This window comes from Coffea arabica, chromosome 4c, assembly GCF_036785885.1.
Source record: "Coffea arabica cultivar ET-39 chromosome 4c, Coffea Arabica ET-39 HiFi, whole genome shotgun sequence".
Taxonomy (NCBI): Eukaryota; Viridiplantae; Streptophyta; class Magnoliopsida; order Gentianales; family Rubiaceae; genus Coffea; species Coffea arabica.
Window position 1 is genome coordinate 4,735,723 of NC_092316.1, and position 14,951 is coordinate 4,750,673.

The 14,951-nt window shown below is 35.8% G+C and overlaps 1 protein-coding gene and 1 long non-coding RNA gene across 2 annotated transcripts; one reads left to right on the top strand and one right to left on the bottom strand.

The window, feature by feature from the left end:
- Positions 1–8,250: 8,250 nt before the first annotated feature.
- LOC113739711 (serine carboxypeptidase-like 45) lies at positions 8,251–11,678 on the bottom strand. The gene is made up of 10 exons (XM_027267021.2): positions 11,069–11,678; positions 10,880–10,981; positions 10,655–10,750; positions 10,274–10,366; positions 10,099–10,178; positions 9,528–9,809; positions 9,279–9,403; positions 8,965–9,057; positions 8,713–8,830; positions 8,251–8,608 (listed from the first exon to the last, which is right to left on the bottom strand). The coding sequence occupies exons 1-10, from the start codon at positions 11,322–11,324 to the stop codon at positions 8,459–8,461; spliced, it is 1,395 nt and encodes a 464-aa protein (XP_027122822.1). The 5' UTR covers positions 11,325–11,678; the 3' UTR covers positions 8,251–8,458.
- Positions 11,679–12,745: 1,067 nt separating this feature from the next.
- Positions 12,746–13,724, top strand: LOC113739710 (uncharacterized). The gene is made up of 3 exons (XR_003460301.2): positions 12,746–13,000; positions 13,149–13,234; positions 13,447–13,724. It is a non-coding gene; the product is annotated as an uncharacterized lncRNA (long non-coding RNA).
- Positions 13,725–14,951: the final 1,227 nt, after the last annotated feature.

The following is a 14,951-nucleotide window of genomic DNA, read 5'->3' on the forward strand; positions in this document are numbered from 1 at the left end:
GCTCTTAAAAGCGTGAGAAATGAAAAGAAAGCAAAGAAAATGGCAGGATTCTAGCTCTCTCTCTCTAATACTAGCTTAGCTAGTTTGGGAGTTTAGGTTAAAAAAGAAAAGGAGAAAGCCTACGAAAGAAAAGTAAAGAAGGGAAAAGAAAAGTAGATAGGAGAAAGGAAGAGGTTTGATTTTAATGTTGTTTGAAAGTTTGAGGAAAAAAATAAAATAACGTCCGATGTATGTATTTTGTGTTCAATAGGCATTTACCAATAAAAGTGGCATTTTGACAACAAAAAAAAAAAAAAAGGTGGCATTTTAAAAGAATTTTGTAAAGCTTCTCTTAACTTTCCATCCCTCTCCACTCATATTTGCGCAGGAAAAATTTCTTAAATGTAGCTGCTAAATTGATCCATCTAATTTCTTTTCTTTTCTGTCGCTAACATCAGAAAATAGCTACTTTCCCTCACCTTCGCTTCTTTTCCTGTCAAATCTAAGCCAAACTAATAAGTAGTATAAAAGCTAAGGTGGAATGAAAAGGAGAAGGAAGGAAAAGTCAAAAACTCATACAATAACCAATTATCATATACTACCGGGTATGTCCTTCAAACAAAATTCAAAAAGATAAAATGAATGAGCACTATCATAAAAGATTGAATCATTGAACTGGAAAAAAAAAAATGCGGCACTATGGAGTGAGGAAGGGAAACCACATAAATAATCCCTCACATATTGTATGTACTTATCTCTTGTTAATTTCTCATTCATTTTAAAAATGAAGAAAATTTGTCTCTCACATGTGCAAAATATCTTTGTATGCAATTCAGATTATCTTTTTTTTTTAATAAGAGAATAATGTGTCTTGCATATCGTGATGGTACAGAGATTTAATTTAATTTGTTTGAGAAAACTTAATCGCTATTCCGGTGTGCAGGTTAAGAGATTTGATCCTTTGATTTACACCCAAAAAGAATCTTAAACCTCCTCTGGTGGCGAACTATTCTAGAAGTAGTTGGTCAGGGTAGTTATTAGTTGTGAGAAAGTATCCACCCTTTTTTTTAAGTCATATTGGAAAGAGCCCATTCAGTTGGACTAAATACATTTTACTTCTAATCAACTTTCAATTTTATAATTTACATTATCTAAAAAATACATGTTTCCACTGTTTTAAATTTAAGTCTTGTACCTTAAGAGGGGGTTTCTGATAGGTCTAAGATGTGCACCATAGTGGCAGAAAAGAGATTTTTAATGACTCTGTATGTTCTATAAAGATTGCTTAATTGAGAGGCCATTTTATAATTTTTGAATTGCATTAAGGCAAAGTATAACGAAAATCTTGGTCTGTCCTGAAGGACTGAAAATAATACTTCTGTCATTCCTATTTTATGTTAGGGCGAATTCCACTTTACTCCCATGTGGTTTTGCATTTTTTTTACATAATCTCTTTATTGTTTCAAAAGCTATACATAATTCCCTTATGATTTGGATTAAAGTGTCAAAATGACGGGAATAATTATTCGTAATGGAGTCGCCTAAAATGTTAAAAATACCCTTTTGTAAAGTTGAAATTTATTTATTAACCAATGGAGGTTATGTGTATATTTTGAAAATCATAAGGGGTTATATGGTAAAGTATTAAATTATAAGGGGGTTATATGGTAAAATATAAAAATCATACGGAGTTAATGTGTCATGTATTTATATGGGTAAATTCGACATTTTTTAGAAGTTCCGTTACGAGTGACTATTTCCATCATTTTGACACTTTAATTCAAACTATAAGGAGTTTATATATAGTTTTTGAAATTATATGGGAGTTATGTAAAAAAAGGCTAAACCACGGGAGGGTAAAAAATTTACCCTTTATGTTATCAAGATTGGAATGCCTTGGATAGTTTACGGAACTGATGCTAATCACATCATTCTAATCTGATACAATCTCTGTAAAAGCAAATTAACAATGGTGCACAGTTGCTTTTCTTATGACTAGTGAAGGATTTATTTGCATTTAACGCACGCAATACTAGCAGGTTAATATGCTTTAATCTTAGGTTACGAAAAACCTTTCCTTTGTTCTTGTATTGAGTTTTCTAGGCTCCCATCTCTCTCTGTTTGGGAGTGTAAACTAGTTGTTCTTCAAATTTCTAGTTGTCCATTATCGGCCAGCTTCACTTGGAATTAGGCTGCTGTCCGGTTGACGGTTGATCTTCTCTAAATACTACTTCTCTCTGTAGAGTGTAGTCTCAGAGGATGAAATATCTTGGACGCCATGGCAGCAGGTTGTCTACATTTCTCCAGGCCAATTGCTTTAGCCATTACGAGCTAGATGCTACTTATGCATCATGTTGGATGATTTAAGATCGGGGTTGCTGTTAGTCAAGTTTGTTTCCACGGTTTACTGCATTTGTGCATAACGCTTGCATCCTGGTTCATATTATTGTAATTAGCCACCATAGATATATAGTTTTTACGTGGGGCTTTTCATCTGATCATGACTCTGCAGTGTTCCAGTCATGGATAATATTTCAGCAGGTTCTCCATCCTCTTTTGCCTCCATGTCGATTTATAAACTTCTTCACAATGGGGTTGAATCATGCTGGTTAACTGCTGGAAAGGCAGCCCAAGAATACATTATTATCTGTCGTACAACCAACTGTACTTTCTAATGACAAAAGGTTGGCAATTGTCAGCTGTATCTGGAAAAACTAATAAGAGATATTATTATTATTGGAGATGACCTTCATTTTTCTCTGATTTTTTTCCCTCTTCTCTTCTTCCATTCTTTAGGCTTATTGCTGATTTGCTGCTGATATATGATTGAGGTATTTGCTCTAACATTTTTCTTTTCACTATGAGACCAAGCTATCTTTCAACTAAACGTAACTATTATGCCTCTGAAATCTTCTAATAGGTACTCCACAATTCTCCATTTTCTCTTCTTTATTCTAAGTTTAGCAGTCCAAATGGCTTGTACGTGAAAGGATTATATATATGCAATGACTAATATCTCTATTATATACTGCCATTATGTACAATCTATTAGCATTTTGTTTCAAACTTATTTATGCCAGTCAAAAGAAATTTTGCACGACATTGTTGTCTTAACTTGAGTTGTGCTGCTTTATCCGCTTTGAAAGTATTCTACTGAAAGAACTTAGATGTATTTTCCACCGTGCAAGCACCGTGTTGTTCCACTATCTAAAAAAATGTGTTTTGATGGGTGAGGAGGTCATTTACATTGTGCACCTGTTCGCAGGTTATCTTTTGATAACACATCTACCTGATGCAAATATTGATCTGACAGTGCCCCACTTCCCTTCTCAAACAGATGCGGAATATTTGGCTAGCTCCCTGTTTGCAGTGTCCTTGAAGAGCAGATCTGTGATGGGTCTCAAATAATGGACCTTCAATTGGTTAAAGCATAGTAATGTTTCAGTTGTTTCAGCTGTTGCTCAGATTCCTGTACGTGCAACATACATAAGCACACCTATTTCGTCATTTGCACACCTTTTAGAAGCTTCAAGGGTTTGCTTTAGCTCACAGTTCCATATTCAAGAAGAAGAAGAAGGAAAAAAATATTCATGCTGCTATGTGCACTGTCTATTGAACAGGCCTCTAACTTTCTGGGGCCTTTGCGCAGAGCTTGCACTTTATTTAGCTTTGATGAAGTTTGGGGTAAGCATGAGCCAGGGGTCTCACCTCTTTGTGTCATATGGTAATTCATTTCTATTTCAGATTTGAGTTTCCTTGGGCTCAATCAAATCCACCATGGTCAGATTTTCTGTCAATTGTTCTTTTGATTGCTTACCTATTGTGTTTGTGAATTGGTGTTATCTGTTTTGTTTTGCGTTATTTAGTAATTGGCATCAGGACTGCAGAAAAAATTTTGTTAACTAAAGCTGTTACAAGAGGTCAGCTGTCATGATTGGAAGCCAATTGAGAGGATTTTTGTGAAGCCTTGTAGGTCAATGTGGTGACTCTGAGCTTGAAATAGTTGTTATTGCTTCTGAGAAGGAGCTTATGGGTGCAAAATGCTCATACTCAGCAGGTCAAGGATTTTATTCGTATGCAATCATTGTTTAAGTCGATGTAATGACAGGCTAAGAAGGTGAGTACTGGGCGCAACACATCTAAGCGGACATTTCCTTTAATCAAATGGCTGGACTTAATAATAATCTTTTTGGCTCTTGGAGCGTGTTTGACTTTATTATTACTTCCGTCATTTGGCCTAGCCTTGGCAGCACAAAACAGCGGGAAATGGTTTTGTATCAGATCATACAATTGAACGTTTGGATAACAAATTCGTAACGAATCTTCTGTCCTAGTAACGAATCTTCTGTCCTACGCCCTGTGACACTCTCTGTCTCATTTTTTATTATATTGCTATTTCTTCTGTCCCACGTTTTAGTTTTTTTTTGTTTTCTAAAGTTCCAATAACTATTAATTGAGAAATACACAAAATTTATCAAACTCAAAATATCAAAATGCATAAAAATGAGATTTTTTAATGTATTTTCTGTTGTATTTTTTAATTTTCTATTATATATTACTTTTTTGAAACTGTTGTATTTATTTTTTTATTCAATTAATAGTTATTGGATCTTTAGGAAACAAAAAAGAACTAAAACATGATGTTTGTGCAGGAGAAATAGCAATATGATAAAAAATGGGACAGAGAGTGGCGCAGGGTGCGGGACAGAGGATCCGTTGCGAAACAAATTATCTCAAATAATATTTCGCTTGCATCATAAACATATTTTTTAATCCATTTTTTTATATTATTAATCACCTTTTTATTTCAAAATTTTCATCTAGATAATAGCAGCATTAACATATACTAGTTAATTGTTATGATACTAGGAAAGTCCACGTGCAACGCACGTGTAATCTTGAAAAAAAAAAAAAACTTCTCTTTTTAATTATGTACCACTTATTTGGTTATTTTACCTTGCAAATATATATATATATATATATGAAGAATTGTTACATAAAAAAGTTCGTCAATGCATAGAATTATTATTCAAAGACAACCTTAAATGTGATAGAGATAAATAAAAATATATTTTATTTAAACAGACATGACACTTATAAAGACGAAATTCAATGGTTCTTCAATTATGAACTGTCATCTTAATTATAACCTTACAAAACTAAATAGTTCATTCTTAATATCTAATTCTTTTGCAACATTCAGCTTCACATTGATATATAACCCCTTCAGCTCCACATTCCTAAGCATTACGATGTAACCTCAAAAACTGATTTAGTTGTTCATTGTGTTCTATGCGTAAAACCTTAAAAGTTTTAACTAATGAGTTGAGACTTAGCAAACAAAAACAACTTCGATCTCAATTGAAGTAATCAGCACTCAAAAAAAAAAAAAAAAAAAAAAAGTTATCACTCATGCGCCTATAATAGTTATTCTACAGTCCAATCTTAGAAATTTTTAAAGGTATTAAAGCATATAATTTTTTTTTTTTTTGTAAATAAAGCATTTGATGTTTATTTCTTCAATGCTATAAAAGAGACATGAAAATATCAGGAGAAAAATGATCATTTAGTGGAAAGAGTATTTCAAAGTAATAGATTTAAATATGTTAAATATCTAATGTCATGAAATCATTTATTTTCCCCCTGCCATAATTGAGTGGTTAATCATACTTAATTATTACCATAAAAAAACAAATAAAAATGATCCATGGATTAAAATTTTTGTTCAAAGGATTTTCACATATACATTTGAATTAGTGTGTTTCATTCATGCCTGGTGCTACTATATACGACTGTGATACGTACTATGACATCAACGAAGAAACTCTTAATATTTTATGTTCTGCTAAATTCTACTTTTACGCTCAAGAGACATTAACAATACATTAAATCTTATGTTTACCATGCAGTAAATCTTAAGGCACCTTTTAAGTTCAGCCAAGAGTTAAAAAAAAAAAAAAAGGAGAGAGAAATTAAGATTAGTGACAAATTGTTGTCTGATATTTTGTATTTTAATTTTCACATTTTATTGGCTTTCTTTGGTGATTGATTGTAGACTTTTTCCTCTTGTTGAGAGAAACGGAAGTGTTTTCCATACTGGTTTCTGTTAAGAGGAAAACCATCAAAATCTATTATTTCATGATGACAACTTCTTGATTAGTTGCAAAATCACTGAAATGGATCTCAGAAGTTGCAATATAGATAGATAATATATATATATATATTAATATGCAAATTTACTGAAAAAAATCATTTGAAAATCTAGTTTTGAAGTAAAACCCGGGCATGATAATGCAGATGGTTCCTGGCCACATAAAATGATATAGCTCAAATGGTGCTACATTAATCTCCTTGCTTTTCCTCTATGGAAACCCGTTGCAAAACTGGTGTTTCTGTTCATTTGGTCAGATGTTCAAAACTTCTTTGCTAAACACAAATAAGTTCTCCTTGTTTCGCAGACAAATTCTCCCTGCTTCGCGTCACCTGCTGTATATATTGAAAGATTGCAGTAACAACATCTCATTATTCTCCTATTGGGCTTTCTAGCACTTGAAGATGATTTCCTTTGAGAGTTAAAGTTAACACAATAAAGACTCAGAATCGTTAGTTTCTTTTCCTTCTGATCTTCTTGGAGTCTAAGAATGCTAGCTGTGAGGTCTTTTGTCCTTTCTCGCTTCATTACCACATAAGTTCCAAATAAGGGCCAATGCAAGTTCAGGCAGCCTGCTTTGATTATATATAGGAGATGATTATGTCCTCACATAGTATACACTTCCCATATATAGTTTCGGCACCACCATTCCATGCAAATTAAGAAGGAAACGTTTTTGTGGAGCCTTCCTTGACTGGATGGATAGGTTCAAAGAAAATCTTTTTGAGTTTTGGTTTATTACACCTGTGGGAAAAAGAAAAAAATGCAGAGAAAATGATATTGGCAATCGTTTGATGCTGCCATGCCAACACATACGACTATATTCACATTTAATTCTAAACAAGTTTCAATCTGGAATATTCTTCAAATTTGTTCGCCATTCGGTTAGCTTCTGCAACGATTTGTGGGCGACAAAGTTTGCCGCTGAAAGGGCTGTGAACCTTAAGAACCAGCTCACACTTCTCCCATTCCTTCCTGGTAGCAGTATCGAAAGCGAACGACTGAAAATCTGTTGAAACATATAATTTTTTCTCATAAAGCGAAATGAGTGTAGGTCTCCAGGCGACCCAAAATCCATTGCCGATCGGAATCCTGTCTCGCACTTTGTAGGAAGGGAGGGTCGACAAGACGACTCCCAAGTGCCATTACAAGGATCGTAAACCTCAAAGAAGGGCTTGTCGACGGACACAGAAAGGAGTGTATCTTCCGCAAAGATGAACCTCTCACCAAAATTCACATACTTTGCTGCTTTGTTGAAGTACCTAACGGGCTTGAGGCGCAGCAATTCATCGTCATGCTCTGCTTCAGATGAAGTAGCATAAACATTCTTTGGTGGAAAAGTAGTAGATGGCACCAAGCATGCGTAGAGATGCTTCGTCGTGACAAAATCTTCATTACAATTCCCAGTTCATGGATGCATGATTTTCTTGTAACACACCTTTTGATTTATCCTTCTACAGTTGTACACACTATTGATTCATTTGCCTGGGTGGTTAGCCAGAACCAGCAATAGTATACACGTAGTTGCTTATGAATGCCCCCCCGACCAGGGTTTAATGCGCGCTTGGGCTTCAGGGTTTGGCCCTTTTGTTTTTACCCTGTGCCGAGGTTTGAGTCGGTTTTTCGTGAAGATTTCCACGCCACGCTCCCAAGGAAGGAATCCGAATCAGAGCATTTTTGGTGTTAATAGGAAAATTCATTACTACTTCTTATACACTTAAAAAAATCTCGTTTACTCTTTTTTCATAGACCTAATTAGGTCAAAGAGATGTTTTGACATCATTCTTTTTTTTTTTTTTTTTGTTGCAGGTGAGATTTAAACCCCTACTTACAACCTAAATTGACGGCCACTGTATCAAGTTCAGTGGTTAAAAAAAAAAATGGTTTACTCGTTTGGTTAAAATTCATCAAACACTATTATTATTATAACTATCATTGACTAGTTAATAGTTATTAATTTGTTTGTTAAAACTCATAGGCACCCCCCATCTCATTTAAAATGGTTAACTAAAGTTGTTAGTAATAATTCACCAAATCCATTTCCTTTCCAAATTTTGCATATGGAGAGACAGGCAGTGGAGAGGCAGAATTGCCTGCGGAAGAACCAACCAAAACGGTGATGAAGTAAATAATTCCGCCTTTGGAAGGAGGGAGTTGTAAGCCCGAAATTCCTTCCACCGCAACCAACTGCTATATTTCACCTTTCTCTGGTTTCAAACCCACAAACAAAATTTCCTTTTCCTTTTCCTTTTACAGTTGAAGCACATAAAACGTTAATGACAATCCTTTCCACCCTATTTACTTACTAGTGACAAATGCAGCAGCTCTTTAGAACACTTCTGGTAGGGGCCTGCCTTCCAGGAATGACTTGAATAGCACGAGCGATCTCTCTGGCTGAGAGAATGGAGCTTCATGAGAAGCACCCCTAATTGTTGCAAATGAGAGCAAATTTCCATAAACTTGAGTCCATCCACCAACCTGCGCGCAGTAGGAGAAGGCCATGGAACCAAATGTCGATTAGGAATTTGCATGCAGAAACGGTCTGCAATGACCATGATAAAGTTTGTGTTATTCACTTGTACCTGCTGCCCTGCAAACCAAACTCGATAAGGTGTGGTTGCGTTCAATCTTAACTGTTTTGCCAATCCATGGACTAGGCTGCGGCTTCCAGTTAGTGGGATTACAGAGTCCTGATCACCACTGTTTGCAAAATTTCGTTTGAGAATGCTATTATAGGACATTCTGTTCTTAACCAACGGATGACAGAACATAAAACCATGAACTTTATGCAAAACGTTTTTGAGATCATCCGAATAAAGAAGCGGTGCATTTACCTGTACACCAATACTGTAATTCCTTCCTTGATAAGTGATCCTACAATTGAGATTGTAGGTATCTCTATGTCAAGCAGCTGATAATCCAGAATGCTGTGGCAGAAGGAGAAATTTCAATTTGTAGTAAAAGTAAGAATGAGAATCACTATGTTGGTAGGCTGATTTCTTGTTAGGATGATTGCAAGTTGAGATCAATTCTGCGTCTATCATTTTAGTTTTTTCTTTTTTTTCGTTTCTATGGCAACTACTAAAATCTCTTCCCCGTGGTAATGGTACATAATCTTTGAAATGCTATTAAGAAGTGAAGGAATTACTCGCTGCAAACAAGCCATCTCCGCACTCCTACAAGCCTGGCATGAAGCGCCTTCTGCACATCTTGGCGGTTCAAGTAATTGACAGTTTCATCTTCTATACAAACATCTATCCTCTCTGCGTTTTGCTGGTCAATAGTACAAAACCATTGTTAAGACCCGGGAGACATATCTGAGAATCTTAACAATCTGGATAACAGAATAAGGCTGAGATAATAACATCTGATCTGAAGGGCAACAACAAAAACTTACTTGTGGACTAATGATCCTGGACTGGGAGAGCACTGAAGAAATACAGACATCAAGTGTGACATCATATTTGTCCACAAACCTACTGGTTTCTCTACTAACTTGGCTCATGACCTTCGAGCAAATAGGAGAAACAGCATCTCTGTAGTATTCACTCACATATCGAGAATAGTTACAGAAGGAAGTGAATAATTTGTAAGTTGAATCTGATATCAGTCCATGTGACCAGAAGTACTCAGCTCTTGAATTCAAGTCTGTGGCATATTCAAGAACTGGATTGCCTAGCTGCAACAAAAATAAAGAAGAAAAGAAAGAGAATTATCAGTCTTCAGCAAAAGCAGCAAGAGAAAAGGGAATTCTCTTTTGATGTTAACTTCGCTCTCTCACTTTTCAACTTTATGGCTCCTTAACCTGTTAGAAAAAGTGGAATTCTGTTTCTTCTTGGGACCGTGGAAGAAAGATCATGAGTTTCTTCTTGTTATTTTGGCTGATCAATCATTCTGTTATCAATCCAGCATAATTCAGGAGACTTCTATAACTTTTATTTGGCATGACTATATTAATTAACTCTTACAGCAATTCCTTTCAAGTTGAACAGCTTTTCCTTTTTGTTGAATTGAATCATGAGCTCCGCAAGTTGAGGTACATAGTGACCTGGTGGCATCACCCCAAAAAGTTTCAAAAATAAAAGAAATAACCACCTTTAGGCATTCTAAGAAAAAAAGAACATGGCAACTTTAGGAAGATACCTGCATAACTTTCTCCAGTTATAAACAAATTTCTGTCCCTATACTGTGGGAATTGGAGGAACCAACGCTGCAAGAACACAAGATTGTCCCTAGCTGAAGAAAATCATGATAAATCCAACTTTAGAAGTAAGACAAGTATCCAATTTAGCTTCAGAAAGACCGATTTTACAAACGATTGTCTGGACTGCTAATATAATAGCATCGGATGACAAATATTTATAAACTAAAAAGCAAGTCTTTTTCGTAAAAGTTCACAATCTTTCTTAAAAAGAATATTCTACAGCCCCAGAACTTATGTTTCCTGAATCACACGTCCAGTCCAATTTTAGATGATTGATAGATTTATAAGCAGAAAATCATGATTGAGGAGAAGAGACGTACCTGTTATAGCATCACTCACAGCATCGTAAGAGGAGGAATCATCCGCAAAAGAGAACCCCACCCCAACCGGTGTCTCCAAATATAGCACGTTTGCCTCTGCAATATCATGTCCAACCAATTATCATTTCTTTGCTTTTTTTTTTTTCCTATTGAATTACTTGCAAAATTCGAACTTTATCAAAAAAATTAGATGTTTATGATGCATTTCATGGTTGTAATTCTCACCTCTATTCCAGCTATGCTCATTCCTTACCAGACCCTGTCCATTGGGTCTAAAAGGTCCATTTTCAGAAAATGCACCGACGCCAAGAGAAGAGCAACCAGGTCCTACAAGAAAGCAAGCACAATTAAGCAAAATCTGGCCAAGTAATCTTGAGGGCAGTTGAATATGGAGGAAGAAGAACTGCTGCAGACCTCCATTCAACCACAGGACCAGAGGCTTTGAAGCACAATCTATTTCTGCCTCGACAAAGTAGTAAAAGAGAGCTTTTCCTTTCTTGTCATCAACAGTAACATAACCAGAGAACTGTTGGAATCCCACTTGTGGTTGTCCGGGTAGCTGAGTAATCATGTCAGGATGAGGCATTGGAGAAGACTCAACCACTAGAAAACAACATAGAAGAAGCAACAAGATGGCCATTTCCTCGACTGTTGAAGCTTCTGATTTCATGATCTCAAGAATGTAACGATCAACCACACACTAGTCAGCACTTATAGACCCAGTGAAATAGTGGAATGAGTGATAAATAGTAGTATTGCAAGCTAATGGAGAGCATGGAGTCATGGCCTGCTCACGAGGCAGACTAAACAAATAGCATGCCTTTCTCAAAAAAAAAAAAGGAAAAAGAAAAGAAAATAGCATGCCTTGGTGATTTCTAGTTCTTTATCACCATAATCTTTGTTTATGAGCAGGCCTGAACTAACACACTAATGATCAGAAAGTGGTACTAAAAAGAAAGGCACTAAAATGAGTACACGAGAAGTTATTCCATTCAAGTCTCAAGAGTCCGGGCTTGACTTGCTTACATATGGGCTCATTCGTCGGCAAAAAGGACTGGGTGTTTTAAAAAGTGAAAAATGAAGAGTATCCTCAGGTGCTTTCAAAATACAAAATTATTTATTTTCTCACAAACAGCAGATTTATTGCTTAAATTTGTTTGTTTATTTTAGTTTCGCCTTCCCAAAAATCATGAACGCAGAGTGAAAAATAGGTTTTTTTTTACCATGTCATGCTTTTAGGCTCGAGCCTTGACAAGGTAAGGGATGTTCCACAGAAAGTGGCTTTACAGTACTGCTTTCACTACTGTGTCTCAGAAAATGTGGGACACTGACCACCATCATAATGTCTCCTAAGAACATCTGTGTAACTTCATTTTCAATGCACGATATGATAGGTATTGTAAGAATTTCTTTAGTATTTTGTTTGGTTTTGTCGTGCAGAATCATATGATCACTGCCAAGAACATGATGCAGAGTATCTTCGTGGATTTCCTGAATTGCTTGTTTGGTTGGATTCGGTTGATTTACAAGTTCTACAAGAAAATAAAAATTTTTTCTTTTGATTTTCCTGGTTTGCCGGGAGATTAACATTTGCAACGTCTGCAGTTTGAAAGAAAACCACAGCTGAAGCAGTTACTACTGACTCTGGGCTGACTTGAGCTTGTTCTTGAATTTCTTCCAAATCTGCAACTTCATTTCTTTTTGACAAAGTTAAGATGACAGAAAATCATCTTTACATTCTCAAGCCTTCCAAGAGTATCATCTGACTCAACCAAAAACAAACATCTCATACAGCAATTTTCCAACAGTCCCTTGATTTATTTATTATTGTAGTAATATGAATGAGAACGCAAAGCCTAGAGCCTTGAGGGCTGCTTTTGAAGAAAGAAAAAAAAAAAAAAAAAGAGAGAGAGAGAGAGAGCTTGAGAGCTGCTTGTCTCTGACCTCTGTGAATAAAGTGTTGTCTTGTAATGATGAGCTATCCACTAGCATAGCTACATCATAGCTTGCAAAATAGGGGTCCCCCCACCAACCTTCTGAAAAACTACTACCAGTAAGTAGAAGGTGCCCTTTGGCCTTTACAAGAGAGGGGTTGCATATACTCGAAATCTTCTCTGTTTCCCACTACCCTCCTATATAACTGCCAAAGACAGACAGATAGATAATTTGTACCAGCAAAAAAACACGCATATTTCCAATTATTATTGCAGCTAGCCTCCCACTTGACCTGCAACGATCATGCAGGCATTGGCCAATTCTCCTCCTGCGCCTGAAGGAATAAATTATCAGACCTCGAGACTAATTTATGACTGGCCAGCTGCTTTTAACGCCCCTGCAAGGGTCCAGGTAAAATAATATTTGTCTTCTATTGTTTATCTTTACTCATGGGGTGGCTGGCTGGGCTCCGTAACATGCCATGGATTAAGCCTGTCGTCCCAAGTTAGGTGCATAGGGGCGCACAAAAAACACTCAAATCAAGGTAATTTTGTCGCAGAACTGTTCTGCTGATATGGAGGATGGCATCATAAGTGTTGGATTAATGAGCTGTTCAAACTTACGTTGATGCAACTTTAGCCGAAGGTATTAATATTGCTTTGCAGGAGAAACTTGTATTTTACACAAAGGAACCTTGTAATTTTATCTGCCTTTCTATGATAATTTTCATTCTAACAAAAGGGAATAACATGAAAAATTTTACGCACGTCCAAAATTTAGCAAAAGGAATGAAACAAAATATATGCACTTCCAACCTCCAGCACTTAAATGACTCCTGATTTGCTCTTTTTATAAAGTCGAGCTGGGAAACAACAATATACACTGTTTGAAGATTCGTTAGTGAAGATTGTCGCTTGACTGGGCAAATTTGGACATCACTTTCCGGGTCGGTGGAATATGAAGATGCTAGCCAGTATTCGAGTGGAAATCTGGCTCCCCTTCCGCGATGACCACTCAAATGTTCTCCAGCTTCATGTCTTACCTCACCTGGTATTAAAAGAAAGAAGATGGCTTATTTTTTGACAAACTCTAATTTGAACCTTCAAGGAATCCAAACATGTCAACCCAGTCCATCAAAAGTTGATGGTTTCCATTTAGCCCATCAATCAAGCTTTTGCTTTTCCCATGTCAGTTTTTCAGTTCCAATGCAAAAGGGCTAGCAACTAGTAATTTGCAACCTCATTAGACGCATGATTGATGACCATTTTTGGCATTTGCATCAAGATCCTTGAATGAATTTCAATGTGCACTTGAATGGCCGGTAAAATGCGTGCCGCTTTTCTGGCACGCTGCAAAGGTTGGAGCCCTGTGTGTGTGACTTGCTGTATTATGTTTGTGGGACTTGATTGGTTGTCATGGATAAGGTTATCATTTGTCCCATGACATTCTCCGTCCGTCACTCCCACTTTTACTACTGCCACTCCTACTACTTTAGCACTAGCTCAGCCTTTTTTAATCTTCTCCAATTCCCAAAGTAGCTTTTTCCCGAAAAATCATATGTAATTTCACGATAAACAATTGAGATAAATGCTTCAGATTTTTAAATCATTTGCTTTGACTTTCTTTATCCAGTTTTATAATCCTAAGAATTTATAACAATTAATTAATCCCCTTAAAATATATTTCATTTGTCACTTTACCTCATAACTTTTTTCTTATTTCACTTTATCCCCTATTATATAAAATTACCCCTCTATTATTCTAAATTCTTATCTTTTTTCTGGTCCCCTTTTTCTGTCCTTTATTTTCTTTGCCTTTTTCTTCTTTCTTTACTTATTTCTCTTTCCCATAAGAAACTTCATCTCAATGATCGAAGTTAAAAGAAAAAAAAAAAAAAGAAATTGCAAAGATCTATTTTCACATCAAATGGTCATTAAATATTCAAAACCCTTCCCCAAAATAGCATTTTTTACACTTTTCAATTTTTTTGCTTTTTCTCTTCCTATCCCAATTTCTCATTTTATTCTAAAAAAAATCACAAGAAGAATTTGCGACTTGATTAATGATCATTAATTGCCATTTGGTCAAAACATTGAATTAGCTTTTAATGCCTTTCCAAACTTCACCCATAAATCCAATTACAAACTCCAAATAAAGTTTTCTATTGAGATGATGCTTTTTTATTAGGAAGGATGGAAGAGAGAAGAAAAAAGAATGAGAAAAAGAAATAAAGTAGGAAAAATGAAAAGCCAAAATAATGAAAGGTAATTTTGTCCTATAGGAGGGTTATGTGACCAAAATTAAAAGTTAGGCGATAAGGTGAAAAATGGGATGTACCGTAAGAAGATTAATTATAATTAAC